At 36.3% G+C, this 16,046-nt stretch overlaps 1 protein-coding gene across 1 annotated transcript in view; it reads right to left on the bottom strand.

The window, feature by feature from the left end:
* LOC109066150 (myomegalin-like) overlaps positions 1 to 16,046 on the bottom strand; it is a 62,874-nt gene that overhangs the window by 5,120 nt on the left and 41,708 nt on the right. The window contains 19 exon segments of the mRNA XM_042778331.1: positions 317 to 513; positions 622 to 671; positions 771 to 957; positions 1,152 to 1,273; positions 1,406 to 1,595; positions 2,068 to 2,190; positions 2,327 to 2,458; positions 2,543 to 2,812; positions 3,760 to 3,966; positions 4,688 to 4,831; positions 4,957 to 5,201; positions 10,728 to 10,782; positions 10,881 to 11,116; positions 11,379 to 11,811; positions 11,938 to 12,054; positions 12,686 to 12,845; positions 12,924 to 13,062; positions 13,160 to 13,329; positions 13,932 to 14,047. Of these exon segments, the coding sequence (XP_042634265.1) occupies positions 317 to 513; positions 622 to 671; positions 771 to 957; positions 1,152 to 1,273; positions 1,406 to 1,595; positions 2,068 to 2,190; positions 2,327 to 2,458; positions 2,543 to 2,812; positions 3,760 to 3,966; positions 4,688 to 4,831; positions 4,957 to 5,201; positions 10,728 to 10,782; positions 10,881 to 11,116; positions 11,379 to 11,811; positions 11,938 to 12,054; positions 12,686 to 12,845; positions 12,924 to 13,062; positions 13,160 to 13,329; positions 13,932 to 14,047 (3,293 nt within the window).

Here is a 16,046-nt window from a genome sequence, read left to right as displayed (position 1 = left end):
CATGAACAATGCCAGACCCCCACGATCCCATGCAGCACGACGAGGACAGATTCCCTTTTTTTGGACACTCTTCCCCTTTTTTTTTCCCCTTGTTTTGGGTTTTTTTTGTTACATCAATTTAATTCCATTTGTAATAATTTGACAGCTCTACTAAAAATAATTTAAAACCTGCAGTTAATTAATTTTATTTTATTAATCATCAATTTAATTCCATTTGTAATAATTTGACAGCTCTACTAAAGAAATATAAATCTCTGTATTGTCCATCCACAGAATCACATCAGTCTTTCATCTTAAACCAGATCTTAATACTGACATCGGGTAGGTTAGGTGATTCTGTGCTGGACTTCAGTGCCGCTTCCATCTTGCGGATAACAACCTTCCCTTCCAGTAGCTGCTGCTGAAGGGCATTGAAGTCATCCACATGACCAATCATATGACGCCCAGTCTTGCAGGCGAAGGAGCCATCAGGGGCCTCAACCTCTAGAGCTTCAGCACCAGACTTAGATGAGTCTAATTAGAAGACATGCATTGACTGATCAGTTTTCTGTGACATCCATTTACTTGAGTGAGTTTATCTCTTATATAAAGCATCGAAAGTGTGTTATATAAAACTCTTACCACCAGCAGAAGACTGTGGGCAAACCTGTTTAACAGGGGCTGAAGAACCCCTAAACAACAACAAAACTAGAACATGATTAGACTACAACAGACATACAGAAAACAGTAAAACAAAATAAAATAAAAATATCACAAATGCATCCACAAACCATCCATATACGTGTGAATTTAAGTCATGATAAGCAAGTGATTGATTGGTTGTCTCACCGTGGAAGAACTGTTTCCTGGCTGAGGGACGGGGCATACACTGGTCCAGCCTCTGTCTCAACTGCCGCTCCAACAAATGCATGTTAGACTCTTGCTCTCGTAGGTCAAAGGTCAAACTCAATCCTGAGCCTAGAGTAGTACAGGGCACAAAACATTTAAATGTGTATATAAAATCATAAATTTTGGCCAACCTATACTCAATCTAAAGCAAGATGCACAAGGTTTTTGGTGTAAATGTCCATCTAGCACAATTTTAAAATATTAATTTAATTGTAGAGATTTAATGGCTTTTTGAGTATCAGACAGGTATATCTTTTTCTTACCTGTGTTGCTCTCAGTAGTGCCACAGACTCTCTGATACACCTGTAGCTCACACTGCAGTGTGTGCACTAGACACTGAGACTCACTCAGCTGCTGCTGGAGAACATTCACTTCATGCTGTAACCTGTTCACAGATGTATACACACAAATATTATTCAGTCAGTTAGTCTGCCACATTTTTGTCCAGAGCAAAATCTCAAAACTACTACTAAATTTTCGAGGGGTTACAAAGGGATATTGTAGTCTGACACTGTACCTGGTGATGTTGTCCATGCTGTTCTGTTTCTCTTGTTTGAGCTGCAGTACTGCCTGAGTCTGCTCTCTGTTCTGAGCCTGCAGCCGTCTGCACTGATCCGCCCACCTGTCGGCTTCTAGCTCCGCCTGCTTTAACTGGCCACGCCCAGACAGAACCGCCTCTCTCAGCCGCTCCATCTCTTTACTGCCTTCTGCATGTGAATGCAAAACATCTCAAGACTCAGGAGATACTGGCTACGTTTTCATTACTAGAAATAAACATTAACTGAAATAAAATATAAAAAACTTCAACTTGTTTTATTGCAGCTAGTTGCCAAGGCAACATTTCTCCTTTTTATTTAGTTTAACTTGATGCACTAAAATAACTGAAACTGAAATAAAAATGAATAAAAACTATAAATTTTTAATAATAATCAATGACAAACACAATAGAATTACTAAAACTTTATGTAAAATAAATAATTTTTATAACATTTAATTAACTTTTTTTATTTCCAAGATAAATGCCTATACTGAATGGATACTGTTTGTACTAAGCTATATATTCTACTGTTAAAACTGAGAAGAAAATATTCTTGATCATTTACACTTAATATATATTAAAGCTGGTATATAGTACTGCTGATAGCATTCCTTATGAACATCGTAGGACTAAGATCTTACCTGTCCTGGCCTGCTGGAGTTGCTTCTGCAAGGTATAATTTTTCTCTTTCAGTGCTTGAATCTCATTGGACAGCTGACTGACAGAATCAAGGCCTTGGATATAGATGTTAGTGGGCGCTCCCCCTGCTAGTGAAAGGTAAGAGAAAATATAGACACATTCGAAACATAAAAGCAATATATACACACAAATACATACAAGTAAAGTATTCCAGCATAAACACACTGACTGGGTGTGAATATGATTGTTTAAATCTCTGACCTCCGTTTCGCCCAGAGGAGGCCAATCTCTCCTCTAGCTGATGTCTCAGACGATCATTGGTCTGGATAGAGTCTTCTAGACGCCGCCGGAGAGTGCGAATCTCCCTTAAGTGTTCTTCCATCAAGTCTGTACCTTAAGCATTATATAAAAAGAGCAGGATAAGTTTTACAAAACGATATATGACAACAATATGTAAGCATTATAATTAACTCTAACCTGTATGGCCTGACTGATATCCAGAGGAACCAGAGGACACGTCTCCATACGTGCCTGGTCTTAAAGGTCTTGGGCCATACATCATATCCCACATTGCACTGCTCTCCAGAAGGCTTGTCCCTGATTTCATAGCAGGACTGGTGTGCTGGCTGCTGAAAGGTGACTGTTCATAGGCATGATGGGATAGTGGGTGTGAGCTGTTATGGTCAGGCTGAGTATGGGAACCCAGTGGAAATGCAGGAAGGGGTTTGATCTGAGGACCATGGTAGCCTGTACCCCAGATAAGAAAACCAAATATTATTGGAGAGAACGTAAAAGAATGAGTATATACATTACTGGCCAAAGTGTTTTAGGGTCGGTAGGATTTTTTAATGTTTCTGAAAGAAGTCTCTCATGCGCACCAAGACTGCATTTATTTAATCAAAAATACAGTAAAACATTAATACTGTAAAAAAAAAGTATTACAATTTAAAATAATGGTTTTCTATTTTAATATTTTACAATTAAATTTTTTACCATGATGGCAAAGCTACATTTTCAGAAGTCATTCCTCCATCACTTGATCCTTCAGGAATCATTTTAATATTGCTGATTTGGTCAAGAAGCATTTCTAATTGTTATCAACATAGAAAATGTCAAAAGAACAGCTATTATTTAATCTTTCTGTGAAACTGTAAGTGTCTTTACTGTCACTTTTTTGATCAATTTAATGCATTCTTGCTCATTAAAAGTATTAATTTCCTTAAAAAAAAAATAAAGGTTAAAAAATAAGAAAAAATGAGCAGCATGAACTAAGAAGAGCAGAAGGGGATGAAGACAAATATGATCTAAGTTCCCAATGACTGATTTCAGTAATGTATGAAAATTTAGATTCAAGAAATAACATTTTGCATGCTAAAATCTAATTTTCATTAGTAAATTGTTTCTTCAGTTCAATCTTGTATAGAGGATGCTTGGACATTTTTACGGGGAAAATAAAGATTAAGCAAATGATTTTTGCATGCATATTAGTGATTCAACATTCAGTAACTGCATGATGCATCAATGACTTCTTAGGTTTGTATGACAAAATGTTTGGTTTAACATCAGATTTCTTTACCGTATTTCATTCAATCTCTGATTTCTATTTAGCAATAGCATTATTCCAGTTAAGGGTTCAAATCTTGCCGATAGTGATTAAGTGGCAGAATTAGTATGAATAATTCTGTGCTACACACACTCAGATGCAAGCTCACTGTTTCCAAGCTGTCTCTGGAGCATTTGAAGCTCTTGGTGAACCTCTGCCAGTGAAAACCCCCCACCATAATGGTGATGGGTTCTCAAGGGTTGAGTTTGAGGATCAAACACAGGTGGAGAAGAAATTTCAGGACAGTGGAGAGAAGTGGAGAAGGAAATGGAGCTGGACAGAGGTACAGTAGAGAGGCCTAATGGGAGGACAGACAGAGAAACAGCTACAGATGCTTCATTTAGTGAGAGTTTATGCCTAGAAACAGGCTACAGCTGGTATATGGAACATACCCAAACTTTTAAAACAATATTAATCTGAAGAAAAAAATATATATATATTGGGGTCGGTAAGTTTTTCACATTTTTTAAAAGTCTTTTCTGCTCACCAGGGCTGCATTTATTTGATCAAAAATAAAATAAAACAGTTATATTTTAAAACATTATTACAATTTAAAATAACTGCTTTCTGTTTTAATATACTTTGAAATTTTATTTATTCCTGTGATTCAAAGCTGAATTTTCAGCAGCCATTACACAGTCTTCAGTCTCGCATGATACTTAAGAAATATTTTATTATGCTGATTTGGTGCTCAAGAAACATTTTTTTATTATCAGTATTGAAAACAGTTGTGCAGACTCCTTTTTTAAATAACTCCTTTTTTAAATAAAAAGTAAAAAATGATAAACCAGACTCCTTTTTTAAATATAAAGTTCATAATGATTTATTTCAAATAAAAACACCATAAACAGTAAGAAATGTAAATGTTATAACTGACTCAAAAAAGTATTAATTTCTTTAAAAAAAAAAATTTGCTGACCCCAAATTTTTGAATGGCAGTGCACTTAGTGAAAAAATAACATCGTTAAGATAGATATTAAAAAGGGCATGTGTGATTTGGTACCCCTTGCTCTTCCTACCTGTCTGTGCTTGGGTTTCCATTGGCCTACGTGGTGTACAGTGCATGCTGGGACAGGTTTTGGAGGACTGGTGTCTGTATGATGAAGTGATAGGTGGAGGATTTGATGGATGTAATGAGGCTGGACTTCTATGATCAAAAGAGTCTGAAACAAAACAGGTGGACGATAAAAAAAGGTGGATGAGAAACTAACCGGAATATGATGAAAGGGAGCAAACATAATAAAATATAAATAAAATATAGAAATATGATGTTAATAAAGTCAAAAACCTGTGGCAATTCTCGCTGCCTCCTCTTGGCCATATTCGCTGGCAGCATCTAGCTTGGAGCAAAGCTCTAGATCCTCATTGGTTGAGCCATGGCCATCTGACACAAAAGAGGTCCTGTCTGATTGATCTGTAGCCACAGAGAGGGCATGACTGCTAGTAGGCGTATCCGATCGTGGTTGTTGCTGGTCAAGTCTGGAGCGTAGTGACTCAATGAGCTTGTCTTTCTGTTGCAGCTCCTTACTTAGCCTTAGGACAGACAAAAATGACATTTAGCTTTGTTTGTATTAAAATGTAACTGCCTTAAGGTGACAGTGAGAGACATCTGTAAGCCAATCAGAAGATATTTGATGCTTAATATACAGTGTAGGACCAATTAGATTTCACAGTGGGCGGGGCTACCCAGCTGCAGAAATACAAACCAAATGATCAACAAAATATCCTGTTGCTTGTTGTAGTGATGGCTAATTACTCTGGTTATGACAAGAACAAACAATGAGCACAATCTGCAAACACAAGAAATCTATAATTATACTGTCAGAATATAAACAAAATTCTCACTTTACAGAATTATTCAAAACAAAAAAGCTTCTGCAATTTCCCACCTAAGATCACTTTTGTTAATGTGCCACAGTCATATGATGAAGCGATTGTGTCACGCTTCTCCTCTTCTGCAAGTCAAAACTGCTAAACTAATAAATGTAAATGTCAGGATCTGATAAAAGTGAGTTTTGGGTTTATTATGCTAATGTGGATACAAATTAAGCATGTTGTACATGCAAATTGTTACCATATTCTATTTGCCATGTGCCAGGTGTGTCCTGCATGCTGGGCATTAGGCTAATTTTGTACCCACAATTCATTTATATCTGGATTAATTAGGACTTTTTTTGTCAGAGCCAAAACACGCATATCTGTCACTGTATCAGTCAGTTTGGACTTTGTTTTCCTTTTGCACGGTTTCTGTTCTTTGAGTTCATTATGTCATTCTGTTCAGGTGTGTGTCATTAATTAGTTTAGTCTGCTTGTGAATTTAAGTTGCTCTCTTTCTGTTCATTGTTGTTGGGTCTTGTAGATATTTGATGTGTTGCAAGCCTTCTCTCTGTTTGGATTTATTTTCTGTGGATTTGTTAAAGACTGCTCATCATCATCATTGTGTTCGTGTGAGTTTATCAACACAGTAGTGTGACACAGTCATATGCAGCAAAATTTAACATGTCCAACACCAACCGACATAGACACCTGTCTTCGAAAATACAAAATCCGAACTGAAATGTAACCCCACAGGAGTCTGATTTTAAAACACTCAACAAAGGCACCAAATAGCACACCTCATGTAAAATGCACAGAAAACTGTTTAAAAATGTTAAAAAGTTGGGGTCAGTAAGATTTTGACATTTCTATTCACTAAGGAATCCAAAAAAAGTACACAATATTAAGCAGCACATATGTTTGAACATTAAACATTTATAATAATAACAAATGTTTCTTAAGCACCAAATCAGCATATTAGAACGATTTCTGAAGGGTAATGTGACACTTAAGGCTTGAGCAATGGATTCTGAAAATTCAGCTTTGCCATCACAGGAATAAATTACATTAAGTATTTTAAAATAGAAATTTTAAAGTTTAAAAAAAGTTTTATATTGTAATATTATTTTATAATACTAAATTTTTTTTCCGTATTTTGATCAAATAAATGTTTTGGTGAACACAGAAGACTGCTTTTAAGTCTTAACAACCCCAAACTTTTTTATAAGTAGAGTACAAAAAAACAAATATTTCTTTAAATGGTCAAATTTTACAATTTTTAATTTTATTTTTAAAACCTACACCTGTAAAACACCTCAAAGCTCTTACTTCTCCATTTGTTTGTGCAGCGTTCTTCTCTCCCTTTCTGTCTGCTTCTTAAGAATGGCCAACTCTCTCTTCTGCACCTGCCATTCCCACAGAGAGAAGGAAAAGAGGGATTTGCGGTACAAGGGGCTGCTTTTGGAGAGCATTGACCTCCACAGCGGAGCCATGGCCCCCCGACCTGCCTGAGCCCTTATGCTCCTTTGAGACCCAGTCACAACCACTTCATCCTGGCTTTCCAAATCCTTGGCTGGCTGGGAAATACAGAGGAGCAGGTCAGGGGCCGCAGGACCGGCAGTCGAAGTAGCGCCTGTCAACTGGGTCTCTGTGGTAACTGGGTTGCGATCATTCACGTGACGAAGGCTGAGGGGTTTGCCCAGATTGCGAGTAGTGATGGGGGAGGAGTTGGGAATCTCCAGAAGGCAGTTGGACAAAGAGCAGCGCAAATCCCGAGATTACAAATCCCAAGTGCTGAGAGACAGATCTGTTTTATTCCCAACCACAACAGAGTTTTAATACATACACAAATGCAAAAATACTAACTGCTATGACATCCAGCATGGTCTTACTCAAACTCCTCTTCCTTTTCAAGTTCTTGCTGGACAACAGATCAAACACATCCTTCATGAACTAATAATTACAAAGCCAACTTGAAATTCCATTAGTCTCGATTACAAAAAAACAAAAGCCACTGATGTTGAATGTTCAGTAAGTCCTTCTTCCTAGAGACCAGTTCCTCTGTGCTTTTCTATTTATTCCCAAAGAAGGAAAAGGTTAATCAGAGTGTCTTCCCGAAACGTAACGTCCTTCCCCATGAGCTCTCAAACACAACAAACCCTCATGGTGAAGTGTGCGTGTATGTGTGGTCCTTGCCGTTGGGCTGATGTGTTCCTCTGTGCATAAACAGGCCGCTTCAGTCAAAAGAGACACATCTGTGTTCCAATAAACAAACATAAGGCATATCCAAACTATTATACGCTTATAAAATTAACATTTTCTTTTGTAAATCATCTCAAAACAAAATAGAATATAGTCTTTACTGTTGCTCATGGTTGCTTCAAGTTACTTCTTATTTCTATATGGTGTAGTATCCGCATCCAAACAAAAGGAAAACCAAAGAGTAAGTCCACTTCCACGGACAGGTTAATGTCAATGTCCTCTTCTGTCATTCAGTCATCCTCTTCTTTCACAAAATCTCGCATGTGGTCTTCTCCTTCCACTGTCTTCTCATTTTTAGCGCTCTCTCTTTCTTTCTCTGTCAGCTTTAGCTGCCTCTGACCTATTTCACTCATGAGGTTTTAATAACTTAACCTGATTAGCGCAGGAGTCAACACCCAATCCAGAGCCTGGTGGTCACAGCACAGCTACCAACCATGTGACAGCTCTGTCCCAGGGCAAATGTTCACAAGAGGACACGATAACACACATAAAACACTTAGGACATCAAACCGATGCAAATCCCCTCCGTTTTCACTCAATTACAAACCCCAGCTAAATGAGCTGACTGGCAACAAAATATGGTTAAGTCCAGGCGTGCATCTGGTTGGCCATCTGCGCACCCTTTCACTCTCTTTCACCTCATTAAAGGCTGCAATATTAGAGACAAACAGAGACATTTCCAGAAGGAGATTACACACTGGAAATCATGCTTTTCTGGCTGTGAGCTTCCATTATGACAGAGCTACAAAGGAAATAAGGGACGAGGAGGTGATGTGCACTACCAGATCAACAAAGGCGGCTTTAAACTGCAATTAAAATCATGACAGATCTGTGATGCAAGAAGTGAATTATCTTATTGGTTAAATGGTCCCTTGGAAAAAATATTAATGATTTTGTGCAGTAGGGAAGGGAATCATAAAGAACTTAATGGTTCCATTTCCAGTTCCTCTGAGCTGTCCTCAACAGCTTTAACAATTCTTTTAGTACTTGTAAGAAATAAATCTTTGAGGGAAAAAATTATTGAATGATAATTCAAAATAAATTTTAGTATGTTCTGTGGGCAAAACCCGGTTAACAGCCAAATCTCAATCACTTCCGGCATTAAAGGGGTGGCTGATCAGCTTTTTCAAAGGCTTGATTTTATTTAAGTGGTGAAATGTAACAAGTGTTCATGCTTTGTTTTAAAAAAAAACAACGACATTATTTTCACATATTTTACCTTTATTGTACACCACTGTTTCCATTCTCGTCAAAACAGTCTGTTGAGTTCCTGATTCTATGAAGGGGTTTATGTAAACTTTGGGGATAGTGATGTCAAAAACCTGGGAAAAAGCTTTTTGTAGTCCTTACTAGCCTTTTTTTTTTTGAGTCCATAAATAGCAATTTATTTAAAAGAAAATATCTCCCTTTGCACTGAACTTTGAGCATAAATTTGCAGATGTTGTTTATGCTCTAACAGCAACATTACACACTAACTAAAGTTAAAAAAGTGAAATCATAATCAACCACCCCTTTAAAAAAAACAGCTTAATAAAAATATTCCAAACCAAATATTGTTCCTCTAATGTCCAGTAGTTTATCTCTCTATTCTCTTCAACACAAGACCATCTCACAACACAACCGGTCCATCCCAGCTTTGGATGATTCAAAGAATCTCCAGACACAGAGTGCGAAACATAGACACACAAAATTGTAAAAGGATGCAGAAGAACTTGATTGATGAGGTCCTTCTCATCAGGCAAATCCATCTAGATGTGCCAACAGAACGTTAAAAAAGATGTAAGAATAACATTTTAATATATTTAATAAATAGTTCTAAAAATAAAATTAAAAACGCTTAAGAATGCCATCTTTACGCCTTTCCATTCAATATACAATATAAAGAAGATCCTGTTAACAGGCAAACACTGCAGATCCTCCCAGCTCATGTATGCTCACCCGCTGACTACTGCCCAACACAACGCATCATGGCATAAAGGAAAGAAAAACAAGGCTCATGTAATAGCCATTCTGAAGGGGTACGGAATGAGGGCATGAATTCCGTTAAAATGTCCCATGAGTTCTGAACATTTCAGAGACACCCTAGAACCAGCGGTGACATTATGTAGCAAGCTTCTGACAGTTCACATTAGCATTAGCATATAGCATCGCTCGACCGGGCCTGCAGGCAAAGTCAAATAAGTCCACTTCAATGCTCATGAGAGGGTAGAAATGAACCAAGGGAGTTACAGATGGAGGTGTACGGGAAGAGATTGTGAAAGAAAAAGAGAAACTGAAAAGAAAAGACCACTGGAAACAAACACCTCAAAACAACCACTCAATATTGAGGGTCATGTCTGCAGTCACATCTACTGTAAAAATGGCAAAAAAAAGTGCCCTTCTCACCATAATGACACATTTGATTCTAAGAAATAGCACAATGGAGTCAAACTTGACTGTTACAATAAAAATATATTGAAACACAATATTAAAACCTAACCAGTCAGAGGGTGTACAGTATGAAGGATTCACTTGACAATGTCTCATTACTGAAATAATCCCTCACATTGATCCATCCGGACTGAACGTTTCCATGATGCTTACTGGGTGGGAAACTCACCACAGCTGGTGTCCAAGTCAATAGGACACTAGAAAGCTCTGTGATCATGCCAGCAAATATATGCACTGCCAAAACTAATCATCATGTAACAAGCCGCTCTGCTTTATGAACATGCAAAACATACTTTTAAAGCACTGTAAGCAATTAGACTTTACTAAGGAAAAGATGCTACACTAAGGCACTCCTCAAAGGCTCTTTATTGGGAGTTTAAACTGAAATTTGTGTCAGCAAATTAAACAAATCTCAACAAATCAATATTGCCCATGTGTTATACTCATCACACGTTCTGGCTGATTTGGCGTACTGACAGAAATGGGAACCTGATTCAGTTCTGAAGCGCTATAATGACAAGGTGTGATCAATAAAATGTTCAGCTGACTCACCGTATTGCAAGCAGCTCGTGACCTGATTTGTCATCTGGGACTTCAGAGTGATCCCCTGTAATGTGAAAAATTAATTAATTGCAATGTTTTTTTTTTACAGAAAAACCTTGATATTATCAGATGTATGTTGGGAAGTATGTATTTTTCACTCACGGCCGCTGATTTTGGTGCTGACTCTCTGAGCAAGTGAGATGCTCTGGGAGAGCTGGTCTCTGAAGCTCTGTCCCATGTAGTAATCAATGTCATTAGAGCGCAGCAGCTCTTCAAAGGCCTTGGTGGTGTCTCCCAGGTGCTGAGTCAGAATATGACACACGCCACGGCCCTCCCGCATCCTCTGACGCAGGTGAGACAGCTCACGGGCCTGTGCTTGGATCAGCGTGTCAAACTTACTGCAGGGGAGAAAAGTATATATATGTATACACACACACACACACACACACACACACACACACATACATACATTTTTCTATACAAAAAAAACACATTTCTATAACAGGCCATATATATTAAATGTACTAAATGTGAAAAAAACAAAATGTGATTAATTGCAATAATCTTATATTTTATTGAATTCATCTTACTGTACACATAATTTAATTGAATTTAGATAAATATTATTATATTAACATCACATGAATGTACAGTACTCACCCCTGCCAATTCTCAGCTTTGCCATCTTCTGAATGACCTTTGCCCTTTCTGAGCTGCTCCTCCAGTGATGTCACACGGGAGACGAGCTCCTGCAGCTCTCGGTCTTGCTTGGGCTGGCGGGGGAGGGACCCGAAGCCGTCAGACGACTGCCAGCCCTCGTCCTCCTCAGCTGTACTCTGTGCCTCAGAGTTATCCAAGCCCCAGCTGACCTTACGAAGAGTGCTGACTGGAGTGTGATCACGTGTTTGGGCCTGCAGGCTACGGATCAGAGCCTGAGATTGGGAGAGCTGACCACGCAGGTCCTCTACCAGCTGCTGCAGGTACGTCACATCAGGTTCAGTCTTCCCAGAGTTCAGTGAACTGGGACCACCCCACCACTGAGAGCCACCATCATGATAAGAGAGAGATGTGCACAGCTCCAGATCATCAAACTCTGCAGCACAGAAAGACAGATTTATTATTTACAAGAAGTTGTTTTGATACAGTGTTTAAAAAGTAAAATTAGGCCCTACAGTTTTAAGACATAACGCCCCCTAGTGGTAACTCCAAATGAGACTACCTGGGCTGCTGGTTTCTTCTCTCTCTGCCTCATTCTCACTGCGGCCACATGTCTCATACCCCAGATCCTGGATGTCCACTTGGACCTGCTTATTGTCCTGCTGTACTGATGTTTCTGCTACACGAAAGACCAGACAGATAGGTGTTTTAGGAACTGAAACCTTTCATATAATGCTTTTTATTTATGTTTGTGAGTCAGTGTTAATAGCCTTTTTTTAACTCACAGTTTAATAATTTTTTAGTCTATTGACAAAATATACTTTAAATTATTATAGTACATTTAATTATAGTATTTTTTATTTACTGTATAATTATAGTATAGATTAGTATAGTATTAATTATATTATAGTATTAAAGTAGTAAATATAATATTTCAATAATATATAGTATTTTGTCAGATTCATTTTATTTCATTTTACTCAAGCATTTTACATGGCATCTAATTATATCTACAAAAGTAAAATTTCAGTTATCAAGTTATCAACAATTCAGTTGTCATAAATTCAGATATTTTATATAATCATTTTAATGCATCAACACTTAATAAAAAATAATTTGAAAACTGTCGTTGTTTTGAAAACCTGCTCTCCTGAAATAACATAATCAAATGCACTATTTTGACCATTTTATTTTACATACATTTTGACTATATAAGTTTAAGGAACTTTTGCATTTGTAGGAAATATGAGTATTATTTGTTAACAAAGATTTTTGTCAGCAGTTTCACTGATGAGATTGTGATTACTCACTGAGCAGTTCTCTGTAGTCTTTAAGTTGTTCAGCTTGAGCTTGAACTGTGGCCTCTGACACCATGAGTCTCTCCTGAATCTCTCTGCTCTCCTGCTGGACCTGCTCAAGGTCAGACTTCAGTCGCACCCTCTTGTCACACATTGGCTCCCTTTCATTAGGCTGAAATACAAGCATGCAAGAAAGTTTGCAGTAAAAGCCCATGGATGCTATTAACCTTCAGAGGTAAAGCAAACTCACCTTTACACCAACTGCATCCATCAGCTGTCCATAGGACTGTCCATCTGATGTGCTCTTCTGTCCATCATTCTGAGGCTTTCTTCCTGTCACCATAATCTTGAGCTCTTCATTTTCAGAGCATAGAGTAAAGAAAGCGTTCCTATTTTAGGAGTACCACACAAAACAGAAATTGACACTTTTTAACATTTATTATTTGTAAAATAACCTTTTATAATTTGTTGCACAGATAGCTGTACCTCATTTGAGAGAGAGAGGAGAAACCAGCCTTTTCCAACTGGGACTTCAGCTCCATTAGTTCTCTCTCTACTGCCCTCTTCTGCTCCACAAGTAGCTTGACCTCCGCCAGTCCTGGACCCTCAGCTACTGCATGCTGGCAGCCCTTAAGACCTCTATGCTGATCACAGCTCTATAAAAGGAAAAGAAATAGACATTTCAATAGACAAAAAAAAAAACCTAATAAAAATGACAAATGCACATAATAAAACGACCCCCTAAAACATTACAAAACATTTTTTACACAAACAAAGATATAAAAATAAAAGCTAATTCAAATTTCTTCAAATTTCTTAATGAAAACTGAAGATATAAAAATAAAAGCTAATTCAAATTTCTTTATTTGTCTTATTTATTTTTAATAATTTATTTGTATTGAATTTGTATTTTATTTTCTTATTTGCATGTTATTTTTATCTTCTTTCTAATTTTTATATTCTTAAGACTTCAAAATAAAATAATATAAAATTAAATAACTAAAAAAAATTGAATAAAAAATACTATTTAAAAAAATATGATATAATTGTAGTAAACTAGATTTAATATATATAAAATACAAAATAATATAATAAAAATAAACCTAAACACAATATAAAAAAAAAATATATGACTATGTCAACAGTGCTGTATTTATATTATACCTTCAGACATAAAACATACAGTATATAAAATATATTTATGACTATGTCCAAAATACATGCAGTACTATTATGCTTTCAACCTGTTGTCATGTACCTGTACATTGACCAAAGACTGAGCCGTCAGTTTGGAGCGCTCCTCTTCCTCGGCACTGTCTGCAAACTCAGTATTGCAGTCTTCATCATCCTCCTCTTCATCATCTGATGTAAAACCTACAGGAAAAAGTGTTGCATTGTTAGTACAGAAATACACCCAAATGTGTTCACACACTCACAAAGACACTGTGCACTGACTGTTGCATGTGTCACTATGGAGACTAGTGAACATAATACTCTAATGAGGCTCATCTTACTGACAGTGGGCTTCTCTGAGTAACCTTTCATCTGCAGCATATTCACAAACTATTCTACCATAAAACCAAGCTAATCCAGGACCATATTGACTCTCAATGACAAACGGATTCTTCAGGCCAGTATACAAACAAAAACAAGCAGAAAGACAGGAAAAGCAAATAGATAAAAATACTCATTTCCTGAGTGGCAGCACTGCCCAGTTCTGGATTCATTCCACTACTGTACAAGTTAATATGATTTGTACAAATTAACAGAATATTCAAAAAGTGTTTTTTGATTATTATATTGTACATTCAGTGGTATATTTTCTGGGGGTCGTCTAACTTTAAAACAGAATTAAAAAATAAAAACAAAAATAAAAAAAAAATAAACAACAACAGTTAACACTTTACAATAAGGTTCATTAGTTAACATGAACTAACAATGAACAATTCTTCTACAGCATTTATTAGTCTTAGTTAATGTTAATTTCAACATTTACTAATGCATTATTAAAATCAAAAGTTGTGCTTGTTAACATTAGTCAAGTTAGCACTGTGAATTAACATGAACTAACAACTGTATCTTCATTAACTAACATAAACAAAGATTAATAAATACTGTAATAAATGTATTGTTCATTGTTTGTTCATGTTAGTTAATACATTAACATTAACTAATGGAACGTTATTGTAAAGTGTTACCAAATAAAGAGTAAATATAGTGTTAAAGTTAAAATATATGTAAAATATATGTTTTATAAAGGGGAAGGTGCTAACACACTATCAATTAATGAACTAATGCTTAGTGTGCACTGGATTTATTTACTAATGAACAGAGTAATGTGACAATTTCATGACAGAGATTTGATATAATTCATCTGCTGGCTTCTGTTAAGATTTTAAAACCTTTGGTGGATTGTGTGGCACAGGACGATACTGAGTAATGAGCTCCATTGTGTGTGTTGTACAGTGTTCAAAACAGCATCTTTAGGACTTATCAAATATTTTAGCTGCATAATGCATATACTGTATGTATCATATATAAATACAAAATATTAAGAAAATGTGTTTGATTAGGTTTACTGTGCAGCATTTAAACTTGGGCACTGATTGTGCTTGTGACTTTGGGAAATGGGAAAGAATGGAAAGAGAAGAGAAAGATATAGAAGAGAAAAGATCAGGCCAAAGGCCCACTATGTCCCATTGTAAATAAACACGTTTTCACCATATCACCCCAGTGTTTTTTTCTTTTGATTGAGGATATTTCATCAAATAATTTACTGAGAGTCAAAATGATCATGGTACATACAAAAAAATAAAATAAAAGCACAACACATATATTATGTAAATGTCCATAAAGGCATTAGTTAGGCAGTAATGTAATGTATTCAGCTCAATACTAAGTGCAAACAATCTGTATATGACATGCTACAAACATCAGTTGTTATTATGCATGCAGAGACACACTTCTGTTATCATATATTTAACTATATATATATGCTCTACACCTATCGAATAAATCATTATTATAAAACAAAGCATCACTTAAATACAATGAAACTGTCATTTTGTACTACAGTGTTTCCAGAGTGCATTTTTACAGGTTTCTACAGTGACAGTGAAATAACATAAGATCCTCTTTTTGTAGCCCTCAAATTAATATATTAACATCTTTTTTTATTTGCTTTAAATGAATAAATAATAGTTAAGCATGTGAATTGTTAGAAAAAAAATAATCAAAATGAGCTCAAATACAAATGATTGCACTATTAAAAACAAAATAAAACATTCAAAAACTTCATGCACACAGGTAAGATTAAATAGAAGTAAACATTATGTTGTTAGAATCCAATACAATAGTATTCTAGTGGCTTCAA

Source organism: Cyprinus carpio, chromosome A20 (genome assembly GCF_018340385.1).
Source record: "Cyprinus carpio isolate SPL01 chromosome A20, ASM1834038v1, whole genome shotgun sequence".
Taxonomy (NCBI): domain Eukaryota; kingdom Metazoa; phylum Chordata; class Actinopteri; order Cypriniformes; family Cyprinidae; genus Cyprinus; species Cyprinus carpio.
The sequence above is the reverse complement of the archived record's forward strand: the minus strand, read 5'-3'. Positions and strand labels throughout refer to the sequence as shown.